General features: G+C 40.5%; 1 protein-coding gene across 1 annotated transcript; it reads right to left on the bottom strand.

Moving 5' to 3' along the window:
* Positions 1 to 5,446: 5,446 nt before the first annotated feature.
* On the bottom strand, positions 5,447 to 22,900 carry tnfaip8l3 (tumor necrosis factor, alpha-induced protein 8-like 3). Its single transcript, XM_026319608.1, has 2 exons — positions 22,585 to 22,900; positions 5,447 to 6,474 (listed from the first exon to the last, which is right to left on the bottom strand). Exons 1-2 carry the CDS (start codon positions 22,628 to 22,630, stop codon positions 5,912 to 5,914), a joined length of 609 nt encoding a protein of 202 aa, XP_026175393.1. The 5' UTR covers positions 22,631 to 22,900; the 3' UTR covers positions 5,447 to 5,911.
* Between the last annotated feature and the right edge of the window lie 2 nt (positions 22,901 to 22,902).

The following is a 22,902-nucleotide window of genomic DNA, read 5'->3' as shown; positions in this document are numbered from 1 at the left end:
TGTACCATTAGTGGCTTGTGTGTGTGCGGGTAGCTCACATCTCTCACATTGTCAGAACCAAAACCTGCCTACACACTCACACTGTGGGGACTCGGCCTTCCTCATGAGGACCTAGTACTGGTATAGGTTAAGGTTAGGTTGAGGGACAGGATTGGGGGTGGTTATGCTTAATACAATATATTGATGCAAAGCTATATCATTGATGCGATGCAACAGTCCATTTTCACAGCAGTTAATCATAGTAGGAAAATCACATATGTTATGAATAACTTATATAGTATTTTTACAACATGCCATTTTGCAAGGACAGTGCAGCTGCTTTAACATTGTAAAATAAATTCTGCCTCTGCTGTGCCCCTGTGTAGAGCAGGGTGGGCTATTGGCCACTTTCTGTGGGATGACTGGATGTCCTGGCCTCTGCCTGCCTCAGCAGTCTAAGAGCCACTGCCAAGAGCAGGCCTATGAGAAAGTCAGTCCAGTAAGAACACCAACATCTCCATCGATTACCATTGGTGATAATCATCACAAGGATCAGCAGAATAGAGATGCTGAGGATTTCCTAAGCTTCACATAGACCTATTTAACTTTACTTGTTTGTAATTTACTACCAATTCCTCATATTTGATTTGATTTCTTCTCTCTCTCTTAAATTTGGCTCCATGAAGGAAAAACATACTAAACTACTGACATCTTGTGTGTACTAGCTGTAATTACACTCACCTTACTGACAACATAATGATAACATTAGAGAAAAAACAATTACCATAACTTTTATGTTCATGTTAACATTCAACAAAATAATCTCAATCTCAAATAGTGTCAAGGAAATACAACTGTTGAATTCCAACAAACAATTGGTATTTAATCTTTTTTATAATGAAAGGTTTATATAGTGTTAAATGTATAGTGACTATACTGCCATCGTTTGGTTACTGAATATATTGCAGATTATGCCTAAATAAGACTTTGTTTAGTTCAGTTTTAATAAAACGATGCTTACCTTTACAGATTGACACATTTGGTGCAGTGATGATTAAAAATTCACATCGTGATTTCCATTAATCCATCCATCCATCCATCCATCCATCCATCCATCCATTGATCATTGACTGCTTATCCTGGTAGATTCAGGGTCATGGGGAAGCTGAAGCTAATCTCAGCTAACAATGGGTGAGAGTCCGAGTACACCCTGGACAGATCACTAGTCTATCACAGGGCTGAGATATAGAGACAGACAAACACTCACATTCACACCTACAGCCAATTTAGAGTCACTAATCAACCTAACCCCAATCTGCATGTCTTTGGCCTGTGGGAGGAAGCTGGAGTAGGCTACCTGAAGAAAACCCCTACAGACATGAGGAGAAGATAACAATTCCACACAGAAAGGCCCAGGGTCAAATGGGATATTGAATTAATGGCCACAAACTGACAACAAGAAAGAACTAAATAAAAAATAAGCCATGAACATGTAATAATGGAAAGTGCACCAAGCGTAATGAATACTCACAGTCTGTAGAGGTGAAGAGTTTAGACAAGAAGCTAGTTTACTGTAAATAAACTATACAGAAGAGACCAGAGAGAGATGCTAACGTCTTGGCTGGCAATTTTCACTAAGTTTAATGTAAATCACCTTGTGTGCTCACTTTTCTTATAGCTTCTCAAGTCGTGATGCTAATAGTTCAGTTAGAGATTCAGGCGTGTTAAAAACAGCTAAGCCTCAACCCAGAAGCCTCAGGTGGAGATGAGGACTGGATTACAGAGATCTGGTAATTTTTCTTATTTCTAATTCCACAGCAACAGATTTTTCAAACTCAACATTGCCTCAAGAGACATCACTTTGGCACAGTATGTGCAATTTACTGATGGGTACTTTGGGCATAGTGGTATTTTTTGTTTGCAAATGCTCTGGAAATGTCTAAACAGAGCTTGTCTCCAAAGAACAAGGCAAAGATGGAAGATCACAAATTTTCTCTTTATTTCAGACCCACTGTGGGTTGGACTTCAAAGACTGTATTGGTGACTTAGGGTTTTGCTTCAGAGGCAATTCAGAGCAGGGAGGTTTCTAGTATGTCAGTTATTTACAGCCTTTTTCAAACCGTATGCAGTGGATACTTTATTTGTTCAGCGTTTTCCAAGAAACCCTCTGGTAACGTGAGACAATCAGCCCTTTGTGTGGACATGTTGATTCATTCTCTTAGTCAGATTTCTATCTGTGATCACCAGGGTCCCATCTGAAGTGATTCTTTGTTCCATTTGAACAGAGGGTTTGAGAAAGATAAAAAATAAAAGCTCTAACACAATGAAATCCCTGTTTGTAACCTTGATATGAATGTATTTCTAATTAAATACACTTGTTTTTGTGACTGACATTTGTCCACTTAAGAGCATTCATCCCTCAGTGAAATCCTGTGTGTGAGCAGTCATTTCACCACTAGGGGTCAATGCTTTCCTCTTAAACACACACTGGGAAATGAAGAGTGGATAGGCCTACAAACAGACAAAAAAGATCAATTTTAACTGGCTTATCTTTTGTTGGTGTAATGAAATTTAATTGTGGTTGAAAGGTCACTGCTAATTTGTCACACTGCCAAGTCATGGATTATAATTACCTTTTTTGTGCTCTTAACAGTAAATTATCCTGTAGTTCCCTGTGTTCCTCAAGGAAAGGTTCTTCAGGGGGACCAAACATGTGAGCTCCCAGCAGTGTGTTATCAACAGCTGGTCACAGCAGCTGACATTAAGTGATGAAGCTGCTGACTCCTTCGCCATACTCCAGTCTTTTGGCAGCTTTGGGCTGTTTAAGTCCATCAGACCTCCTTGAGGTCTAGAACATACATATATTGTATCTTAACTGCACTTCTGGGCACCAGTTTGAGTTTAATACCTTATTTAATTTGTTTTTTCGGTTATGTTTAATGGAGAATTTCACAAATTTAGCACATAAGTAATTTTAAAAGTCATGTGTACTGCACAGTATATACTTCATTATGCAGCATGTAAGCTGAAAGATCTGGGCTTATATGACCAAATTGTGTTTGAAATGAAAAATAAAAATATTACATTGGTTGCATTACAGGACGGTGGCTGAGTGGTTAGCACTGTTGCTCATCACAGCGAGAAGGTCCGGGGTTCACAACCTGGCCTTTCTGTGTGGAGTTTGCATGTTCTCCCTGTGCTTGTGTGGGTTTTCTCCAGGTACTCTGGTTTCCTCCCACAGTCTAAAAACATGTATGTCAGGTTGATTGGTGACTCTAAATTGCCCATAGGAGTGAGTGTGAGTGAGTGGACCTGTCCAGGGTGTACCCCTGCCTTTCACCCAAAGAGAGCTGGGATAGGCTCCAGCTGATCCCTGGGACCCTGGTTAAGGAATAAGTGGGTATAGAAAATGGAAGGATGGAGGGATGGTTGCATTATGGGAATTGTAGCATTCAATGTTTTTAGTGCTTGACTAACTCTAGAAACAAAAAGTACTGTATATCTTCAGCAATGCTGGTTTTGACCACGCTTTTTTCTCAATCTTTCTTTTATGTATCCCCCAACTTGGAATCAGCTGGAATCAGCTGGAGACCAAAAACTATAAATAAATATAGTTAATAGCACAAATACCACCTTTCTCCTAATGTCCTGTAACATTTAAACTGACTGCATAACCAACTTGTGTGTCTGCATAAAATGTGTGCAAATGGGGGCTCAGTGGGTGGCTAGTCTGTGTTTCAGCAAGGAGACAGAGACATAAAAAGGGATCTCCACTGCCAAATAATTCAGCTGGAGCTACATCAAACCATCAGCAATATGTTTTCCTGGACTGAGGAGAAGAATAGACTAGTGGGCATCTAATGAAGCAGAAATGACAGACCATTTTTTTCATGCTGATTTCAAAATATGTGTTGGCATATTTATCCTTGTGTGCGAGCAGGTCAAATGGGCGGAGTACTAGCTTAATGTACCATTTGTGTCTTCTTTTCCAGATCTTATCCATCCACACATTTTGTAGCTCTGAGGCACTATTCTGAAAGTAATGGGTTAGCACACGTGCAAATCTCTGCCTTCTTCATGTTATCTAAGAAATTAGGTGTGGCAGGCTATTATAAGTATGGCTGCCAGTAATAAGCAGTGTACATGGAAGTATTGTTAAAAGGACTGCAAAGTGATATTTACCAGAAATGTTTAATAAAAGACAAGTTACACCCTTATAGAGAAGACTGATACAGATACAAAACACACAAGATGTCATAGTTGGTCTTACAGTTCTTCATAAAGTATGTAGACCCCTTTACTGTTTACACAGCTTATTATGCTGCATATTTTATTTTAAATTGATAAAATAGCATTTGTTTGTCCATCAAGCTACACACAATAACCCTAAAGTACAAATGAAAACATTTCTTGAAATTTATTTAAAAGCAAAAACTGAAATCTCTCATTTACAAAGTATTCAGACCCCTAATTCAATACTTTGTAATAACCCCTTTGGTATTTATGACAGCTTTGAGTCTTGATTAAATCTCAATAAGCTTTACAAAACTGGATTTAGGGGGTTTGTATTGTTCTTTCTGGCAAAAAGATTGGACGGGAAGTGTCTGTGAACTGGTATCTTCAGCTCTCCCTACAGACGTTCTCTTGAGTTTAAGTCTTGGCTTTGGCTGTCCACTCAGGGACAACCAGAGACTTGTCAGTATAGTTGGCTGTATGCTTGCTGAAAGGTGAACTGACTCCCTGGACTCATGTTGTGTGTACTCTGGAGCAGGTTTCTTTCAAGGACCTCTCTGAACCAGTCTCTCCGCCCCTCTTGCTGAGAAGCACTGCCAAAGCATGATGCTGCCACCATTAGCCAGGTGATGAGCAATGCCTGCTGTTCACCAGCTTGGAGTTCTGTCCTAATATGACCAGAAAATATTTTTCCTAATGCTCCAGCTTCCCTTTAAATGTCATTAGGCAAAGTCCAAGTGGGTTGTGGGTTTTGTCTAACCACTCTACCATAAAGGCCTGATTGATAGAGTGTGACTAGTTGTCCTTCCGGCTACAGAGGAGTTCTGAAACTGTCTGAATGAGCACTGGGCTTTTGGTCTCCTTCCTGACCAAGGCCCTTTTTGCCACGTTATTCAGCTGGATAGACTCTAGGAAGAGCCCTAGTTGTACCAAACTTCTTCCACTTCATTATTATTGAGGCCACTGGGCTTCTAAGAACACCCAAATCTTTAAAAATGGTTACATATCCTAACCCTGATCTGTGTCTATAGGTCTATAGAATGACCACTAGATGTCCTGACATGCAATAGTCTATTAATTGTGGAACCTTATATACAATAAGGTTCTCAAGAATCTCAAGAATAATTAAAGCAAAGAGGATGCCCCTGCCTACATTTTGAAGTGTCACAGAGATTGAGTACTTTTGTAAATGAAAGATTTCGGTTTTTGATTTTAATAAATTTGCACAATCCACTGAATTTACAAATATTTTATTCAAGAGAATCCCATACAAACATATATGCACACACACAAAGAGAGTGAGACTGATCACTATATTGATTATCTTCCATATCCAAATATACCCACCACATGTTTTTTTGGCCATAGTTACAGTAAACGTTTGCACACAAAGGGGATAACCTGCAATGCTAAATTGCATACAATGCGAAACAGGCAGTCCCAGTATGCAGCAGTGACCCACTGAGTGGAAAGACAGTTCAACAAAATTCCCTCATTGAATCACAGCAGCAAGGTGTTACAGCTAGCTCCACAAAGATGGATGCAAAAGAAACAGGAAGACCAGTGCAAAAAGAAAGTAGAGGATGTGAGCGGTCAGGGGTGAGCAAATGAAAAGGGGATGTAAGGATGCAGGAGAGATCAGTAAGAGAAGGAACAGGAGGAGAGAAAGCTAGATGTGCAAGAGGTCAGGTGTAAGAGGTTAAAGCGTTCCTTCATCCAGCAGTTTGTTGATGCCATTGCAGATCTTCCTCAGAGAGAGTCTGTACTCGTCTCCATCCCCGTACAGCTCGGCGAGGAACTCCCCGTGGGCAAAATGGTTGAAAACGTGATCAATGCGTGCATGTGAACGTGCGGTCAGGTGCTGCTCGACCAGCGTGTGAAGCAGGTCCCTGCACTCCAGCAGGAGCTCCGACAGAATATTCCTGTCAAAGGTGTACTCCACCTCGTAGAATGACACTGCTGTCATGGCCGCCTGGTTCATCTTCTTCTTGAAGCGCTCCACTGTGTCCAGCTCGTCGGGGCTGAACTGGTGGTTGCGGTATAAGATGCCGATCTTCAGGGCGATCTTGATCACGTCCTTGATGATTTTGTGGGCTTCCTTCTTGCTCTTGGTGAACTCCCGGCTCGCTTTGTAGAGCTCATCCAAGATTTCACTGCTGGTGTCGTCTGTCAGCATGTTGGCCACCACCATGGTCGCCATCTTACTCAGGATCTTCTTCTGGGCCTGCAGGGCCAGGGAGCGGGAGTTAAAGCTCTCCTGTCCTGTGGGCAGAGAAAGGAAAAGGTATGAGGTTACTCCTAAAGTTCAGAAGTCTCTACTGTAATTTCAGTTAGAAATGTATGCACATGATGAATGTAAGCATCCACATCCGCATCCACAAAACTGAGCTAAAAGAGGAATGTGCCATCTCTTTAAGCAAATACTTGTCTCCATGAGCTGGAGCCAATTCCAGGTACATCCTGGACATGTGCTTGCTGAGAACATTGTACCATTGTAATTCAGTATGTTTGTATGTAAAACAACATCCATCTGGAAAAACAGGCTTTTAAGACACTTGATTCTTTATTTGCTGTTGATCATTTCTCCGGTTTTCACTGCCATTACTTGTCCTGATGGTAAAGTCTGAGCAGAAGTGTAGATTTCTTATCTATTCAGAAGGACATGGTGACCTTTTAATTCATTTGTTGCACAACAGCAGGTTGTGTAACAAGAAAACTGGAAGCAGTATTTAATGTGATCTCTGTAAAGCATTGGTGCAAACTGCTCTCCGATGAATCAGTGTTTTTGGCATGAACAGGGGATAAATCTAATCCATTCCAAACTTAGATATACCGAACAAAACTACTGCCATAACAAAATGTTTATTTGACAAAAAAGTGTATTGTAATTTTGGAATTATAGACTAAAAAAAAAAACGCAAAAGTAACTCAGTGCAGAGCACATGAACACGTGAAAGCTGAGGAGCAGATGAAACGCGGTGCAGCCACATTCTACGGCAGGGCGGCGTCCTTCCTGGAGCTGGCAGTGGTATGGTGGGCTGACTATGGAAGGAATTATTATCTGCTCTGGATAACACGAGGCAGCTGTACACAGATAAGAACCTCTTCCAGAATGATCTCAGTTTTATGCTTTGTCCCACTCCAGTTGCAATTTATCATAGAGGAGAACATCAAAGGCTGCCTGTGTCCTCAAACCACGATGCCAGCAGCCTAACATGTGTCTGTGTGAATGTGAGGTGTGGGAGGACGCAAAGAGGTTTTATTTAGTTGCCACCCAGCTACAAATTACACTCCTATTATGATTAAAGCCAAGGGAAGAGGCTTCACTTATTACTTCTGCACCCAGGGCACATTTTCAACCTCTTGCTCTTCCACATGTATGTCCAGGGACAGAGGGATAGACAGAGAGAGGCAGAGAGAGAGGATGAGGACGTCATTGCACAGTAGTCTCAGCACAGAACGACAGATGAGCCTAAATACAAATAGGAACACCTGCTTTGTTGTAATTCTAATTTTATTAAAAGAGACAGCTATGTGACCGTGCAGAGTTCACACCATTGTCACATGGGCTGTGAGTGTCTGTGTGTGCGTTATTCAAATACAGACATACAAGCGAGGTTTAATGTGGCACAACTGGGAGAAACCAAATCCATGGCATTTCACAGAAGTGACATTTCACGTGTCTGTGTGAAGTTAAATGAGATTCCATGTATGTATAATTAGCCCACCATGACATTTAACAACTAATAAGGCGAATGTCTTTGTCTATTGCCAATATGATGTTCCTTTTTAATTGCTCTTTGTACAGTTTAATGAGTGAGGGGGTGAGACCTATTGTATGTTTGACAAAAAGGGAGTGGGTGAGTACGGAGATACCTGCATGGAGAAATTTCCAGGATTGTTTAGCTCTGTAAGTGTTTATGTGAGTTCAATGAATACCTACTATATAAACACATGGCGATTTGAAAAGAAGGAAAAGGTTTGTGAAGTAACCTGACTTAAAACTTGAACTGCATTGGAGAAAATTACAGTACTTGTGTCAATGTGCAAAAGTCACTTGATTGAAAGCTGAGAGACAGTTAATAATTTACAACCAGTTTGGTCTACAGAATTTCAGGGTGAGGTCCTGACTATAATAAATACACTCACTAAGTAACTCCTTTCCAATTGCAAAACTGTCTCCAAAGCAATGAGTATGATTTTAAAAGATGTTATGAGGAATGCAAGTTAAAAAGACAACTGGCCACTTGTGGCGAAAGGACATTGACAAGTTTATACTTCTGTAGCTGCTGTGGCTAAATGAATTAGCGAACAATAGCCACAACCCACACAGTAGAACCAGAGCAATGTTATCAAGATTTTGAATGGTTTTTCTGGGGACCTGGCAAATGGAAGTCCAATATTCATTCTTCTTTTAACTCATTTTTGGTCTCTAGCAATTTCCTTTTTAGCTGCTTAATGCTTCACCTTCCTCACTAGATGTGTAGCTGTTAAGTGTGTCTGATTTTTGGTGCTGGCAAAGTAGTGAACAGTGTTTTGTTCTCTTTTCTTGCATTTTGCCTCTATAATGGTTGATCATCAGGTACATCTAATTTTTTATATACTTAGACCTCAATCAACATACATTACTGAGAGTCCCTGTCATGAAATCTAAACATCCATCCATCCATCCATCCATCCATCCATCCATCCATCCATCCATCCATCCATCCATCCATCCATCCATCCATCCATCCATCCATCATCTATACCCGCTTATTCCTAACCAGGGTCACAGGGATCAGCTGGAGCCTATTCCAGCTCTGTTTGGCTGAAAGGCAGGGGTTCACCCTGGACAGGTCACCAGTCCATCACAAGTGACTTTTAACATTAAAAATAAAATCATCTGCTTTTACATTCAACATAATTGAGAGAAAAAAGTGTCTCATCCCTTCATGCTGCTGTTTGAGACTAAATGTACCAAATTTAAACTAAATGGCCTGAGGAGATTAATCTAGATAGCATTCATATAAGCATCACAACAGCAACATGATAGGTACCGTGATATTTAAATAGCCAAATGAGGCTCTATAACTGTTTTTCATTAGGCAGATCTGTGCCTCTCATCAACAGACTCTCTTTGTTGCTGTCATTTCCTGTTTCTCTGAAGCAGCTCTTTGTTTCATTCAGTCTCTGATATTCAGAAACCCAACTGGATGGATTTCTGCAACCCTGGCACACTGATAAAGGTGACAGCTTGCACCATAAAGCCGGCCTTGTCTGACCAATGGTTACGCAGGATTTGGACCCTACTAGCATGTGTGTCCATTCATTTATTAAATGAATTTGTCTTCTGTGCCACAAAATAACCAAGATCTAAGATCATCACTGCAAAGGTCATTTTAAGCCATCACTGAAAAAAGTTCTGTACAAAAGGAGCTGGTTAGGCCTTTTCTGTTTTTAGTGCCGAGCTAAAAACAGACTAATTATGTTTCTGCCACTCTCCACCACACAGCCTGGAGCTTTTTTCAGAGGACCAGCAGGTGCCTATCGACTCCCTTTCCTTGACCTCTCTCTCAAGTGTTTTTGCACATCCCAGAGTGGTGAAGACTATAATAACCAAATTGAAGGAGTGTGGGGGGAAATACTGTGAAGAATGGACACGAGGATGTGAGGTGTGAGTCAGAGTGATGGGGAAGGAGGTGGCTGATTCAGAGTCTCGCTGGAGATTTTAGCACATAGAGTCCACCTCTCTCACACACTCACATACAGCTTGTCACCCAGAGGCAGAGATGAGTGACATGTATGAGCCAGAGTGTCAGAACAAGTTAGAGAGGAGTCCAAGCTGTCAGAGGAGAAGATTGCCAGAAAATGCTAGAAAAACCATCCTGTCCTATTACTTATCTTTCTCCTGCTCTCGCACTTTCTCTCCTGTCTGCTCATTATTTTCTCTGCATCTTGGTCCTCAAGTGGAAAGTTTTCATCCTGTAAGCATGTGGGAATAAGTTACTGAAAACAAACCAGCAGCACACTTGTCCACCATCAGTCGCAGAAACCATTGGCCCATATGAGTACGTAAGAGTGTTTCGGGACTTAGTGAGGTTTACTTTTAACCTGAGGATTAGTAAGGTGCTTGCTGCTCTCTGGCCATGGCTGTTGACTAGACAGGCTCTCTTTGTTCCGCCTGATGTTTTCAGAGCGCTGAGTCAACAGTTTCTGCTGTGCTGCATCAGAACATACATACAGTGTGTGACATAGAATCCAGCCAACCCTGGCGGTGGTGTGCTGCAAAAAATGTCCATTTGGATCTATTTGCATTTCAGATACGTTTCAAGGAAGTGGACATTAATAGCAAATACAGCTCAGGTACCAGTGCATTTGAGCAACAATAAAGGTTCTGCTAGGAAACTGGCCCTATGTTTAGGAATAGTTTGACATTTTCATAAATATGCTTATTCGATTTCTGCTAAATCCAATTCATGCTTTCTGTGTCTGTGTGACCACAGATCACAGATTTGTCACCTGCCCAAGTCTATGAGCGTCAGTGTGGACAGTGATAGTTATGTGCTGAAATACTTCTTGGAAACAATCAAAAACCTCCTGGAATCACTGCTGTTTGTTTGGCAGTTGCTGATGCCAAGGAATAGTCCAAACTCTAATCCAGCATCAGGCAGCATATTGATATTTTTGAGCTTTGTTTTTTCTTCAGACTAAACAAACAACATAAAACATGCAAATTAATTTGCTGGCCTTTACTGAGTCAACTCTGGAGGCACTTTTGGACTTATCAGCCAGAACAGTGCAGAACATATGTCTGAATATATGTGAACCTATGTGTCTTTCAGTGAATGTTTTTGGTGTGTTGGTTTCATGTCTCAACAGTAGAAAAAACTATTTCCAGAAAAATAGATTAGAGTCAGTCATTGTAAGAATCACAAGGAAAGACAAATTATCAAATGTGTTGATATTTAGACTAATAGGGAATATTGTTTAAAATAAAATGAATAATAATTAATTAATTAATACACCAGTGACCTGCCTAACTGATGCATGGTTGAATGGTACAAAAATCTTCACATTATGAACCTGAGCTCTACTAGTTCTGTGGATGTCTTTTTGACCCTTTCGAGAAGGAGTAGTGATGCTTACAGGTCAGTGTAATGTGGATACTAGATACAAACTTTAGGTCTTTTGGATTTTTATTTTGTTGTACTGTAATATTGGGAAAATGAGTGAATTCAAATAAATCTGCTTTAAAATTGCCATTAAAAACACATTTAAAATAGCTCATATAGAACTTTTTTCCTGCTGAGCTGGAAGTAGTTTCTGTGGTCACTAATTTAGCTTCACACACACACAAGGGAACACAAGGCTTTTTAGTGCATCCCTATTTGTAGTTGCTAATGACAACGCACTCATATTCAGTATTGGACAAATCCAAGCCATATTCTCTGTAGAGGCACATGCATTGCTGTTTTTCAGATAAACATTTCACAAATACATGTTTAATACAAGTGCAAGTATGTGATCCTACAAAAGACATAATCATTCTAGTAGGCTGGATAAGCTCATTGCATATGACAGTCAAAACAGACAATGAAAAGAAAAAAGAAAAAACATCTATATGTTTACTTCACTAATTAGCACTTGTCACTCCTTCCTCCAAATGTCATTTGTTCAAAACACTGAAGGTTGCTGACAGACAACCTACAGTAGCTGTAGAAAAGTACAGGAGCAGTTGTTAAGGAGTGTTGTTGGTGTGTGACAAACAAAATAATGCTATAGATCTCTGCAAGGTTTCCTCACAGCCATTACCAAAATTCCCCCATTTTCCATCTGTAACCTATTTTCCATTCATAACCAGTAATGATTTGTATAACTGAACAGCCAATACATGCCTCTCTGAATGCCAAACCATTATTTGCACCCTGTAAATTCTAAACTGGCAATCATTTTTCAGACATTTTCCTTTTCAGATTTTCTTTTATAAAGAGAAACTGTGTGCTGTGAAGTTGGATTTCTGCAGTAGTTGCCTATTATGTTCTTATTTCACATATAAGATACACACTTTACAGTCTGCCAGGCTGTGTACTCATGTGTAGCAAGAACTCCAGAAAAGCAACGTCTGTCATACGTCAGCACTGTGCTGAGTGCAAACACATTAGAGCAATGTATCAGTTCAAAGAAAATGTGTCCGTCCATTCACTATACGACTTATTCATATTCAGGGTCACAGGGGCACTGGAGTCAATCCCAGCTGACATTGTGTGAGAGGTGGTGTATACCCAGGACAGGTCACCAGTGTATCACAGGGCTGACACATAGATACAGACACTCACACTCAGATTCACACAGGCAACTTAAAGTCACGACTTTAAAGTCTTTGGACTGGTGGAGGAGGCTGGAGTACCTGGAGAAAACCCACACAGACAAGGGGACATGCAAACTGTGTGCACACAGAAGGGCCCCTGGCTCGGGTGGGAGTTCAATTTGAACTTGGAATTTTCTTGCTGTGAGGTGAACCGCAGCAGCAGCAGCCCCTAGTACCAAGAAAATGTTAGAGAAAATGCTCTACACGCAGGAGAAATAAACAAAGCTGACAGCTTGACTTCCATTTCTTTTGTCGTGGCCTTTTCATTTGGTTTTAGCGTCCAATAAGAAGTTTCTGCAGAATCTCTGGCTGCATTTACAAGGCTAAATGAAAACAATGGAGTGGGTCATTCAGCAATAGTAAAAGGGTTTTTAATAGCCTGAAGTGGTAGTGTTAGGAAAGCCCGAGAGGCCGGTGGAAATGAGTGGGGGCAGAGGATGGTATTTCAGGCCAGCTAGTACCAGAGCTCAGCTAGTGCAGCTGTGGGAGACACACATTTATTTTCCAGTGTTGCTCTGCGAGCTGCAGGCTTCTGGCTTGTTGATCTAAGGTCACTACTGTGATTTCACATTCACACACACACACACACACACACACACACACACACACACACACACACACACACACACACACACACACACACACACACACATATTAAATAGTGTTAAGATACATCAGGGTGCAGACCTTTATACACAACTAAAGAGCTGCAGAACTATTCAAACGGTGGAATAAATAGAGGCTTTTTTGTCATTTCATGTCTCTCCTCTAGTCACTCTGGACCTGCAAATGCTGTGTACTGGTGTATTTTTCACTCCCACTTTTCGAATCAGATATGACTCAAACATACCGCCCCTGCACACTCTGTGTCTGTGCTAATGCATGTGTGTGTATCTGGATGAAAGTAACTGTGGATGGTAAAGATGTGGTTTCTACTGAGAAACAGAGAGTGACAGTACAGTCTACTGAACTGACTTGCATTAATCATGCCATGTAAAATCTGGTACTGAGCCTCTTTCCAAAGGGCACTCTGGTACCAAAAGAGGTCACTCACTGTGCTATTGACAGCTGCTCAGGATGCCTGGAAAACATTGAGACCTGTATGGTTAATAAATAACTTCATTTTTATACCTTAATGGTTTTCATTTAAGTGAAAGAGGAACTATAAAGTTTAAAGTTCAGTTACTTTTTTCAAGCTGTGGCTCATTTAGTGTCTGGCTCTGTCTTATAGGTGGTGGCCAACTCATGCTTTGAGTGATACACAAAGGGGCTAAAGTCCCTTGTTTGTCTGTTTTTTAGGGGTTTGTCCTCTGCTTTTAACTGTATCCAGCCCTATATTTGAGACAGGTTGAAGAGGATCTACAATATTGATAATGGTTTGATTCGTTTTATGGACAGTCAGGCTGTGGAATTGGTGGAACAGTATAAGTATCTGGGCACAGTGTTTGATGATACAGTAATTGTATTTTGAGCCCCAAGTGGATGCTGTATGTAAAAAAGCCCATCAGCATATGTACTTTTATCAAAAGCAGATTTAAATAAACAGATTTAAGAGGTTAATTATTCCTGCTGCTATTAATCCGGTGAATAGTATGATGTAACTTTTGAATGATGTGTATTTGTTTGTCCATGTTTGTGTTTGCTGCTGGCTGTAAATCAAATTGCCCCTCAGATTATAATAAAGATTACCTTGAACTTTAAACACAAAGATGAAGGACATAAATACACATCAATTGAACAGCATCAGAAATTAACAAAATCAATAGATGTTTGTAAAAAAAAAATCTATATTGACAAAGTGCTTCATTCGTTTCTCTGTTAAACTTCAATAGATGGTCAGCTGGAATGTGTGAATTTTTTCCCAATAAGAGGAAGAGGAAATTTCCTTTGAAAGCCTCATCAGCAGTGCAGGACTTCAAGAGATTTAGCCTGAACTCAATAAGCATGCTGGACCAATATATCATGCTTGTATTTGCTCATTGCAGATAAGGTACATTCTGCAGGTTCTCTGTTTTAGTCAGTAAGAGACAAATATTGTGTTAATAAACTTGACAATTTGACAGTCAGTGCTCACTTCACACAGCAAATCAGGTGTGCAGAGTTGTTAAACAGGGCTCGAACTTCTTGCTCTGTTCTATAAAAAAATATCCCACTTCAAACATGACATCAGGCTTTTCCTATTATTTCACTATGTTTTGGTTTCAGACAGTTAGAAGACATGTTCAAACCTTAAGAGATAGTCCATGAGGTGTGAGCGTTTTGATTGTGTAATATGAAATACTAAATCAAGTCAAGTAGCATTACTTTGGCCATTGGCATTGGAGCTGAACACAAATAATTTAACCATATTGATTTTTTGATCTACTAAACTTCAAACAAACCCTTCTCTAAAATGTTTCTGCTTAGTGAAGTTTTATTTATGTTGGTTTAATTGTATAAAATATAGACAATCTAAATTAAGATCGACAGGGTGAACTTGGTCACCACACAACATTTTATGATCTTCATTCTGTGTTGGTCAAAATACTTAGCAATGGTTTGACTTGGTATTACTGGCAAATAGGCTATGTAATGGATTAAAATCAGCCAAATAAACTGGTTGGATGTATTTACCAATAACAGCACATTGATGTATGTTAATGTACTTTTAAGGAAGGAATTGTGTTTATCCTGGGACTGGCCTAAGTGTCTCTACTGTGACTAACAGTCTAGGGAAAAGCACTTAGGAGTCTCTCTGAGTCACGAGGGACACAAGAGCCCCGACTACCACACAGTCTTATTTAATGCTCCATCCCTCATCCATTTCTTTGTCTCTATCTCTGTCTTTTAGTTTTAATGACCATGTCCCTGTAGAGCTGAACCACAGAGATGAGGCGAAATGAAGCAGTGGCAGGAGATGTCTGACTGATTAATGTGCCACTGGTTTGATTGGTTGTCATGAGAAACAGGAAAGGGATGGAGGAGACATGGGGGAGACAGAGAGAGAGAGAGAGAGAGAGAGAGAGAGAAAGAGAGAGACAGGAGTGAATTGACCTTCATCTTTAGTTTGGCCCTTGGCTTTTATCAAAGTCGCAATACCAGAGAAGTTGGCAGAGGATGATAAGTGACCTTCTTTGACCTTTCTTCTGCTGTAAAATTAATGTCTTTACTTCAGCCGCGTTACCTGTTTATTCAGGCATGGGAACCTGTGGAGGTGTCTCTGGGAGCATCTCTGCCACAATAATCACCTGGCAGGCATCGTTTGAGGGCAAAAATACTGAACATTTCTGTAAGACTAAAGGACATGTGTGCTACTGTCCGCTGCTATTTTCTTCAGCACAAAAATGATTCAAACTTTAACCAGGCTGTGCATTTGTGGTTCTGAACAGACAGTGTCATGCGGGTCTCTGAAACCATGTTGGCATGAAATAAGTGATGGTGTTTATATTTTTGTCAGCAACAACATCAGTTTTTAAATAAGCACTGGCTGAATAATCACCATAATGGAACAAACAAAAACAGCTGAACCAACTACCATCCAACTTCACTGACAAAATAATGTATGGAAACACGCAGTAGCACAGGGAAATGCTGTGTGATTGATCTTCGATCACTTGGAAATGCAGCTGTGGGATATTTTGTAAAACATTTTTAGATATGAATTATTTTAGTCATTAAACTGTGGCATTTATAGAAAGCTGGTGCAAACGTGTGGGTGTGGGTGTGTGTGTTTGTGTGTGAGCTATAATGACAGACTTATCCAGACTGAGGCTTAATATAAAACAGAGCACTATAAGTATATTGGGGCTTTCCTTACTTTATCTGGCCTGGAACCCAGACAGAAAGTTCCCTTAACATCTGTCAGCTGAAATAAAGAAACTAAGCTATTTAAAGAGAGAGAAAGTGGGCGAGACAAAGAAGTAAGCAGTTGGCAGAGCTGCCAATATGCACATTTTCATTTCACACCATTCAGTCAAGATTAACAGAGAAAGTAGAAGAAAGGAGAAGAGGATATGTTTGCTTTAAAAATGCTCTGAAATAGCAGAGATGCAATAAATAAAAAGAAATATACAGCGTCATCTGCCGATGTGTCAATTCATTTAAGAGGAGTGTGGAGGAGTGATGGAAAAAATGATAGAGGACATGGGGTTGTCAAAGTATGAGAGGTGAAATCACATGTCTGCATTTTACTTGTCCAGCTCCTGTCAGTGTGATTTTCTGTCAGACACAGACCAGCACAACATCAAAAATATCTTCTCACCCTCGTTCCCTTTCGCATCATCTGCAGCTGTATTGAGCACTGGCTGTAGTGGGTGTCTTTGCCTTATGTTCATGGACCTCTCATCTCCTTTCATCTATCTCTTCCTCTCTGTCCATTCCTCACCACAGCTACAACACTGAGCTGTGCATGAGTGGCAAGGAAGTAAGTGTTTTCCGGCCCGGAGAGAGTCGCTCCTCTCATAGACCTCAGCCAAGTCTCAGCATGGCGTGGCATCGTTTACAAAGAGACACACATGTGCATGCAAATACACACACACACATGCAAAATACAGACACTTCCCCATAACTTTGGCCTCCTGGTTCACCAAGTCTAACTGAGCTGTACAGAAACGTGAGGTGCTGGGAAACATTGAATCATTTAAAGAAAAGCTTGGGCTGTCATTGCACTTATTTAGAGCTGAAACCCCACCGGTGACGCTAATTGTCCCCTTAACTTGTGACATCTATAACTCAGTGGGTTGGTGTCATGAAAAAAATGAAACATGTTCACAGAGTTCTCTGTTCATAGTCTATGTTACCCAGATATATATTGCCTGAACTTTAACAAAGAGATGGATGGATTGTTTGCATTTATGGTATTTTGTTTGTAATGCCCGTTAGCAATCATAGCTTCAAAACCACAGTGGCGTAAAAATCACCAGTTCGACGTAATCAGGCAAGTCCTTGGGTGGTTCAAGACGCCACAGCTGGTTCAGACATGCCTGTAACAATAATAACAACAGACTTTGCAGGCTGGACAGTGTATTGAGCAACCTAAATGGGTAGAATATGAGATGGTAACATTAAAAGACAGCATTAGTGAATAGCATGAAAGAAGAAATCAACCTGAATATTTAGTCAGTGAAAGAAATGCCGAATGAAAGATTACCCTGCAGAAGACTTCAGAGTCTAAAAATACTATTTAGCATTTAACAGCTACAGCTTCCATGCCAATGACAAGCATCATATGTTGTTGCTTTAGTTTCACGTCAATAATTTCAAATTGTAATAGCCCAGTCGTAGATGTCACAGCTTTTAAAGAATGAAATAAACCCTCAATGAGAAATGAGAACGTAACATAGGAGCTCCAAACATTGGGAGAGCAAAGGTTAGGCAGTAAGGGGGGTGGGGTTTCTGCTGTCTGTGCTGACTCAATTAAAAGGTTGCTCTTGCTTTGACTGAAGTGATAAAATTGGATATACTTTGAACTTTGGCCTTGGAGGGCCTCACAGCGCATGACATGCTTTACTGTAAAGCCAAAGTGCTGCTTCTCTCTTGGCTGCCAACCCACCACTAACTAATGACCAGGAAATAACTGTGGTTCACATAAACACACACATATTTGTAGATTTGTTTCTGAGTTTTAGAGACTACATTCCTTCTTTCAACTTAACCCTCTCCGCTACCAGCTAAAACCTAATCCTCTCATGAGTGAATCCAAATCCCAGCTTTTAAGGATAACAGAGTGTGTAGTTGTAGTTTTTTCTGTTGCTATTTATTACCCATGAAATGTCTTAACCCACAAATATAATTGGCACATCTGTCTTTTCTAGTGATTTTCTACTTTCCAGAAAAAACTGTTTTAAAGGTACACTGCAAGCAACTTTCAGTGAGGCGCCTTTATAGTAACTGCTGTGATACATTATGCTGAATATAGGTGGTCTGCTTTTTCCTACCACATTCTTGCATTGCTATAATCAGCACAGTTTGTTACTGTAAATTGTTTCAAGTTGCCTTTTTGCTGCTTCCATAGGTAGGAAAAGTCTTAATTTAACATGATATAAGCTACATGGAAAAGTCATTTAATGGAAAAAAGAAGGTAAGACAAACCCAGACTGCAGTGGCTTCCACAAACTCATCAGACTTTTCATTGGCACTAATAGTGAAAACACTTACCATAAAGTCTAAGTGGAAGCCACAAATGGGATTTAAAGAAGCACTGTCTTCAAAACTTTTTATTAGTGAAGTCAGAAATGCAAATAAAATACACCACACATTCACTGTCATGGCCGCTCCTATGTAGAGGATTCATACCTGTACATGCTCAATGTGCCACTGACGCCAGACCAGCCTTCCCTAAATACACACTGCCCTCCCTCAAACAGCTCCCCTCTCTCACCAGGCGCCACTAGTGACTGTTTTCTTTGCTTCGACTGGCCCTCTAGTGAAACCACAGCCTTCTCCTCCTCCTGTGTGTGTCTATGAGGCCTTGTCGAAATGCCTCTGTGGTCTAATTTCATGTTTCAGTAATGGCTCAGTTGTGGGGAAACAATTCTCTCTCCAAATATCCCACAAACACTACGATATGCCACAGTATTATTGTGTCAGCACAGAGCATACGAGGGAAAATGCACTCGTACACTGGTCAGGGACCTGAGAGCTTTAGGATTTGTCTTTTGCTATAGCTAGAGGAAAAACCATGTTCTCCTGAGTCGTCTTTTCCACTTACACCCTCACTTCTGTTTTTTTTCTTTTTCTCAGTTCATGTTACAATTTTCCAGAATCAGCTCCTGGTGTCTTGTGTGTGTAGAGGGCTGGGGTGCACTGAGCACTCTCCATCTGTGGGCCAGATTAAAGGCGTAGGGGAAAAAACAAATCAGGGATGCATGTATTGTGAGAGCACAAGACCAAGGGAATAAGCAAGAAAAGTGTGGCAGTGTATGCAGGGCTGTCCCATTCTGTCTGTCATGTGCAAAGCATGTGGCCAATCTGCCAACATGGCAATCATGAGGCAAAAGCTCTCCACTGATTGCTGGGTGCTCCTCGCTGTGATTTTTTTTCTAACATATTTGAAGTGTCTGTGGAAGTGTGGACTAGTGGCATTTAATAAGGGAAATAATGCTGGAGAGTGTTTTAGTACGTTAATGCATCAATACTGAAGTTTGGCTGAGGCTTAAACTCCTGTTGTGTCATCAAACATCTGCAGTTTTTTTGTATATATAATAGAACCACAGTTCCAGATCTAATGTCCTTGTAAATGTCACAGCTTCTCTTTTCAACTGAAAATCTGTAAGTAAACTCAAATGTAAGGAAAATGTTAGGAGCTCTTTTCATGCAAAAAGTGGGCTGTGGGCTGCCCTTCAGCATAATGCCAGACTAATATAATGACTAAACAATAATTCAAACCAGAATGCAAGAGTAACTAGGAATCAAACAGTAGCTCAGTGAAATCCAAATGTCTAGTCTTGACTTATTGTGCAGTGTGAACCACAGCAGTCCTCCAGCAAGACAGGTGATTTGACAATCAGCTCTGCCTTGACTCATAATTAGGTATAGCCATCTCTACTCCACCACAGGAAGGAAAGACATGACTGCTGGGTGAATCATTGTGTGGATATTGGTATGGTCAGCAACATGCTCATTGCATGAGTGAGTAATTATGGGAAAAATGTGAGTCTTTCTGCATGAATAAGGGCTAAAGCTATTTCATTCAGAACAGTTACTTTCCAGTATTGTATTGTGGTTGGTCCTGGTGCCCTAACACAACAAAGATACATAGATCAGAGGAGAGAAAAACACCTTAACTTTTCCATCAACAGAACCTGTTTAACATGCTGTTCTCTTTTCCCAGGATACACTAGGTGTTATTGCTTTACTTAACTCTATTCCAAAAGATCGGTTCATGTTGTGTATTGACATTTTAACTGGATATTTGTGTTTGGTGTTTTCTGATGCATGCTTGTGTTTATTGGAACCCAGTAAGGTTGCTTAAAAATCCACCCCCATCTACCCTTTTCTTGTTCCTAATATGACAACAAAATGCAAAACACGTATGATCGCTAACCATTATTTGCAGTTTAACCCAGCATGCATGGGTGACTGCGCCAGTTTCCCCTAGGGGTATTAACAAAGTTATCTATTTATCTGTCATCATTCACCAGACAACAATCTTCTCCTGACTTAAAGTACTCCAACACCAGGCAAAATGTGTTTTCTTCTCATGTTGAAAACACAGCTTTACCAGTTTTACTTAAAGACACCACAACCTGTGGCTAAATGCACAAGGTCAGGCATCAAGGCATTATGAAAAATGGAGATCTAATCAATAGAAGATATGTTAAACAAAACTTGGTGCTACTGCAAGTTTTATGCAGGAGTTTACCACACATGATAAATTAGTAAAAACAGTGTCTGAGAGTGAATTTAGGGAAGCTGTCTGATTCACTTTCTAAATACTTCTAATGTCTCAAGGGCAGATACAAAGGGTGAAGGGTTAAAGCCACCTGAAACAATACACTTTAATATTTAAACTGCTGAAGTTTTGTGCCAGAATACATACATACATACATACATACATACATGTGTAGATTAATCACACATCCTCCAGACACGTATCCAGGAAAGGGGTCATGTTTGTGTACAACAGGTTTTCAAAATACACCTGTTTTCAAAATAGGTTTCATTGGAGCATTTGACCTTATAAAGTGAGCCAAGCCAGTTTTCACAGTAGACTGGAGACTAGAAACTGCAGTGCAATTATAAAGCATGATGCATTTGGAGTATGAGTCAAGTTCTTTTCAAGACTTCCCATGAAAGTGAAATGGCTTTAGCCTCTGTCTCTACAGATATGCTCACATAAACTGCAGATTCACATGAGCATCCTGGATGATGATGTAACCATGAACTGTTAGGAGGACATATCTAAGGTTTTCTAACTCTCATATAAAGGTTCCTCTGTGTTTGCAAACTGACCAGAAGACAGGCAGACACTGGGCCACCTGGAGAAACAGATGGCGAGATTTCAACAGAGCACTGCTAACACACCTATGCTGTCAAATAAATAGAAAAACACCCACATTTTCATCACCATTATGAAACTATCAGTAACTGGAACAACAACATGCCCTGATAAATTATATGTATGTGTCATTCGACACCCAAATAAAATCTGCTAATTGTACCCAGGCACTGTCCATGCACGTCTGAGACGGTTATTTTTAGAGTAACACGAAGTTAATTAAAGTTATTTAAAGCATTAACCTGAGTCTTTACGGGGAAGAAGAGCAAAGGTTTCAGTCTTAGATGGCATACGGCACACGTATTTGACTGATCCAGTATGCTATGAAGTGAAATTCTCCTCCAGACACATTGGATCTTTAAACTCAAATTTATCTCCAGAAGGCTGCTTCATCTCCTGGCTTGAATTTTCCACAGGATCACAGTTCAATAAATCGCCCACATGCTTGGAAAGCTCCAGAGACAGGCACTGAACTTTACAGAGCATTAACTCTCATCAGCGCAGTAAATCTTTGCCCTGTACTCTGACACCATAAAACATCCTCAACAGAATGATTTTATTACACCACTACTTACTTACTTACTTACTTACTTACACACACTTTTCAGTAATCTCCGAATCTAAATGTGTGGCATGCACCTCAGAGAAGAAGACAATTTATCAGTGACGCGCTGTATCTGGATGTGTTGATGACTAAACTGACTGCACGTGTTGGAGCTTGCCTGTTCCTGGTGGTGACTGAGCCGGAGCTTTCATTCACACGCTCAATGAGCCTCTGCCAGTCACCAGCATCAGAGCGTACATCATAGCTCACAGCAGCAGCTCGCTTTTTACACATCTCAGGAGTGAGCTGTAAACGCCTCTAAAGGCTGAAAATGTTAAAGTTGGCAGGAACAGCCAAGCAACTTATAGAAATGCTGAAAATTCACTGACCCTCCATGAAAAATCAATAGACCACAATGTAGAATGTGTTTGGTTAAAGTATAGGTACCATAACATATCGAAAAAGTGGTGTTGGTGTTGCAGTAATGGATTTCAGGCTTACCTGGAGAGAAGTCTCCGTCACTCTGCTCTCCAGAGTCTGAATCCATCTTCTCCTGCAGGACACTCAGAGGCTGCACTCTGATTCTTCTGCCTCCTAGTTTCCTTCCCTCTCCAGAGGGGAAAAAACCAAAAATGCAGTTTTTTAAATATGTTTTTTTTCTCTTGATGAGCTAAACTTCTCCTCCTGGCCGGGATCAGTGCAGCTGTGAGCTGAGCTGTGCTGTCCTTTTTTCCTGCTCTCTTTTCCTTTACTCCCTTCTCTTCTCCTGACTCCCTCAGCTTCCCTTTTGCATTCTCCCTCTCGTCTATTATTTCTGAT

The sequence above is a fragment of the Mastacembelus armatus genome, chromosome 3 (assembly GCF_900324485.2).
Source record: "Mastacembelus armatus chromosome 3, fMasArm1.2, whole genome shotgun sequence".
Classification (NCBI taxonomy): Eukaryota; Metazoa; Chordata; class Actinopteri; order Synbranchiformes; family Mastacembelidae; genus Mastacembelus; species Mastacembelus armatus.
The sequence above is the reverse complement of the archived record's forward strand: the minus strand, read 5'-3'. Positions and strand labels throughout refer to the sequence as shown.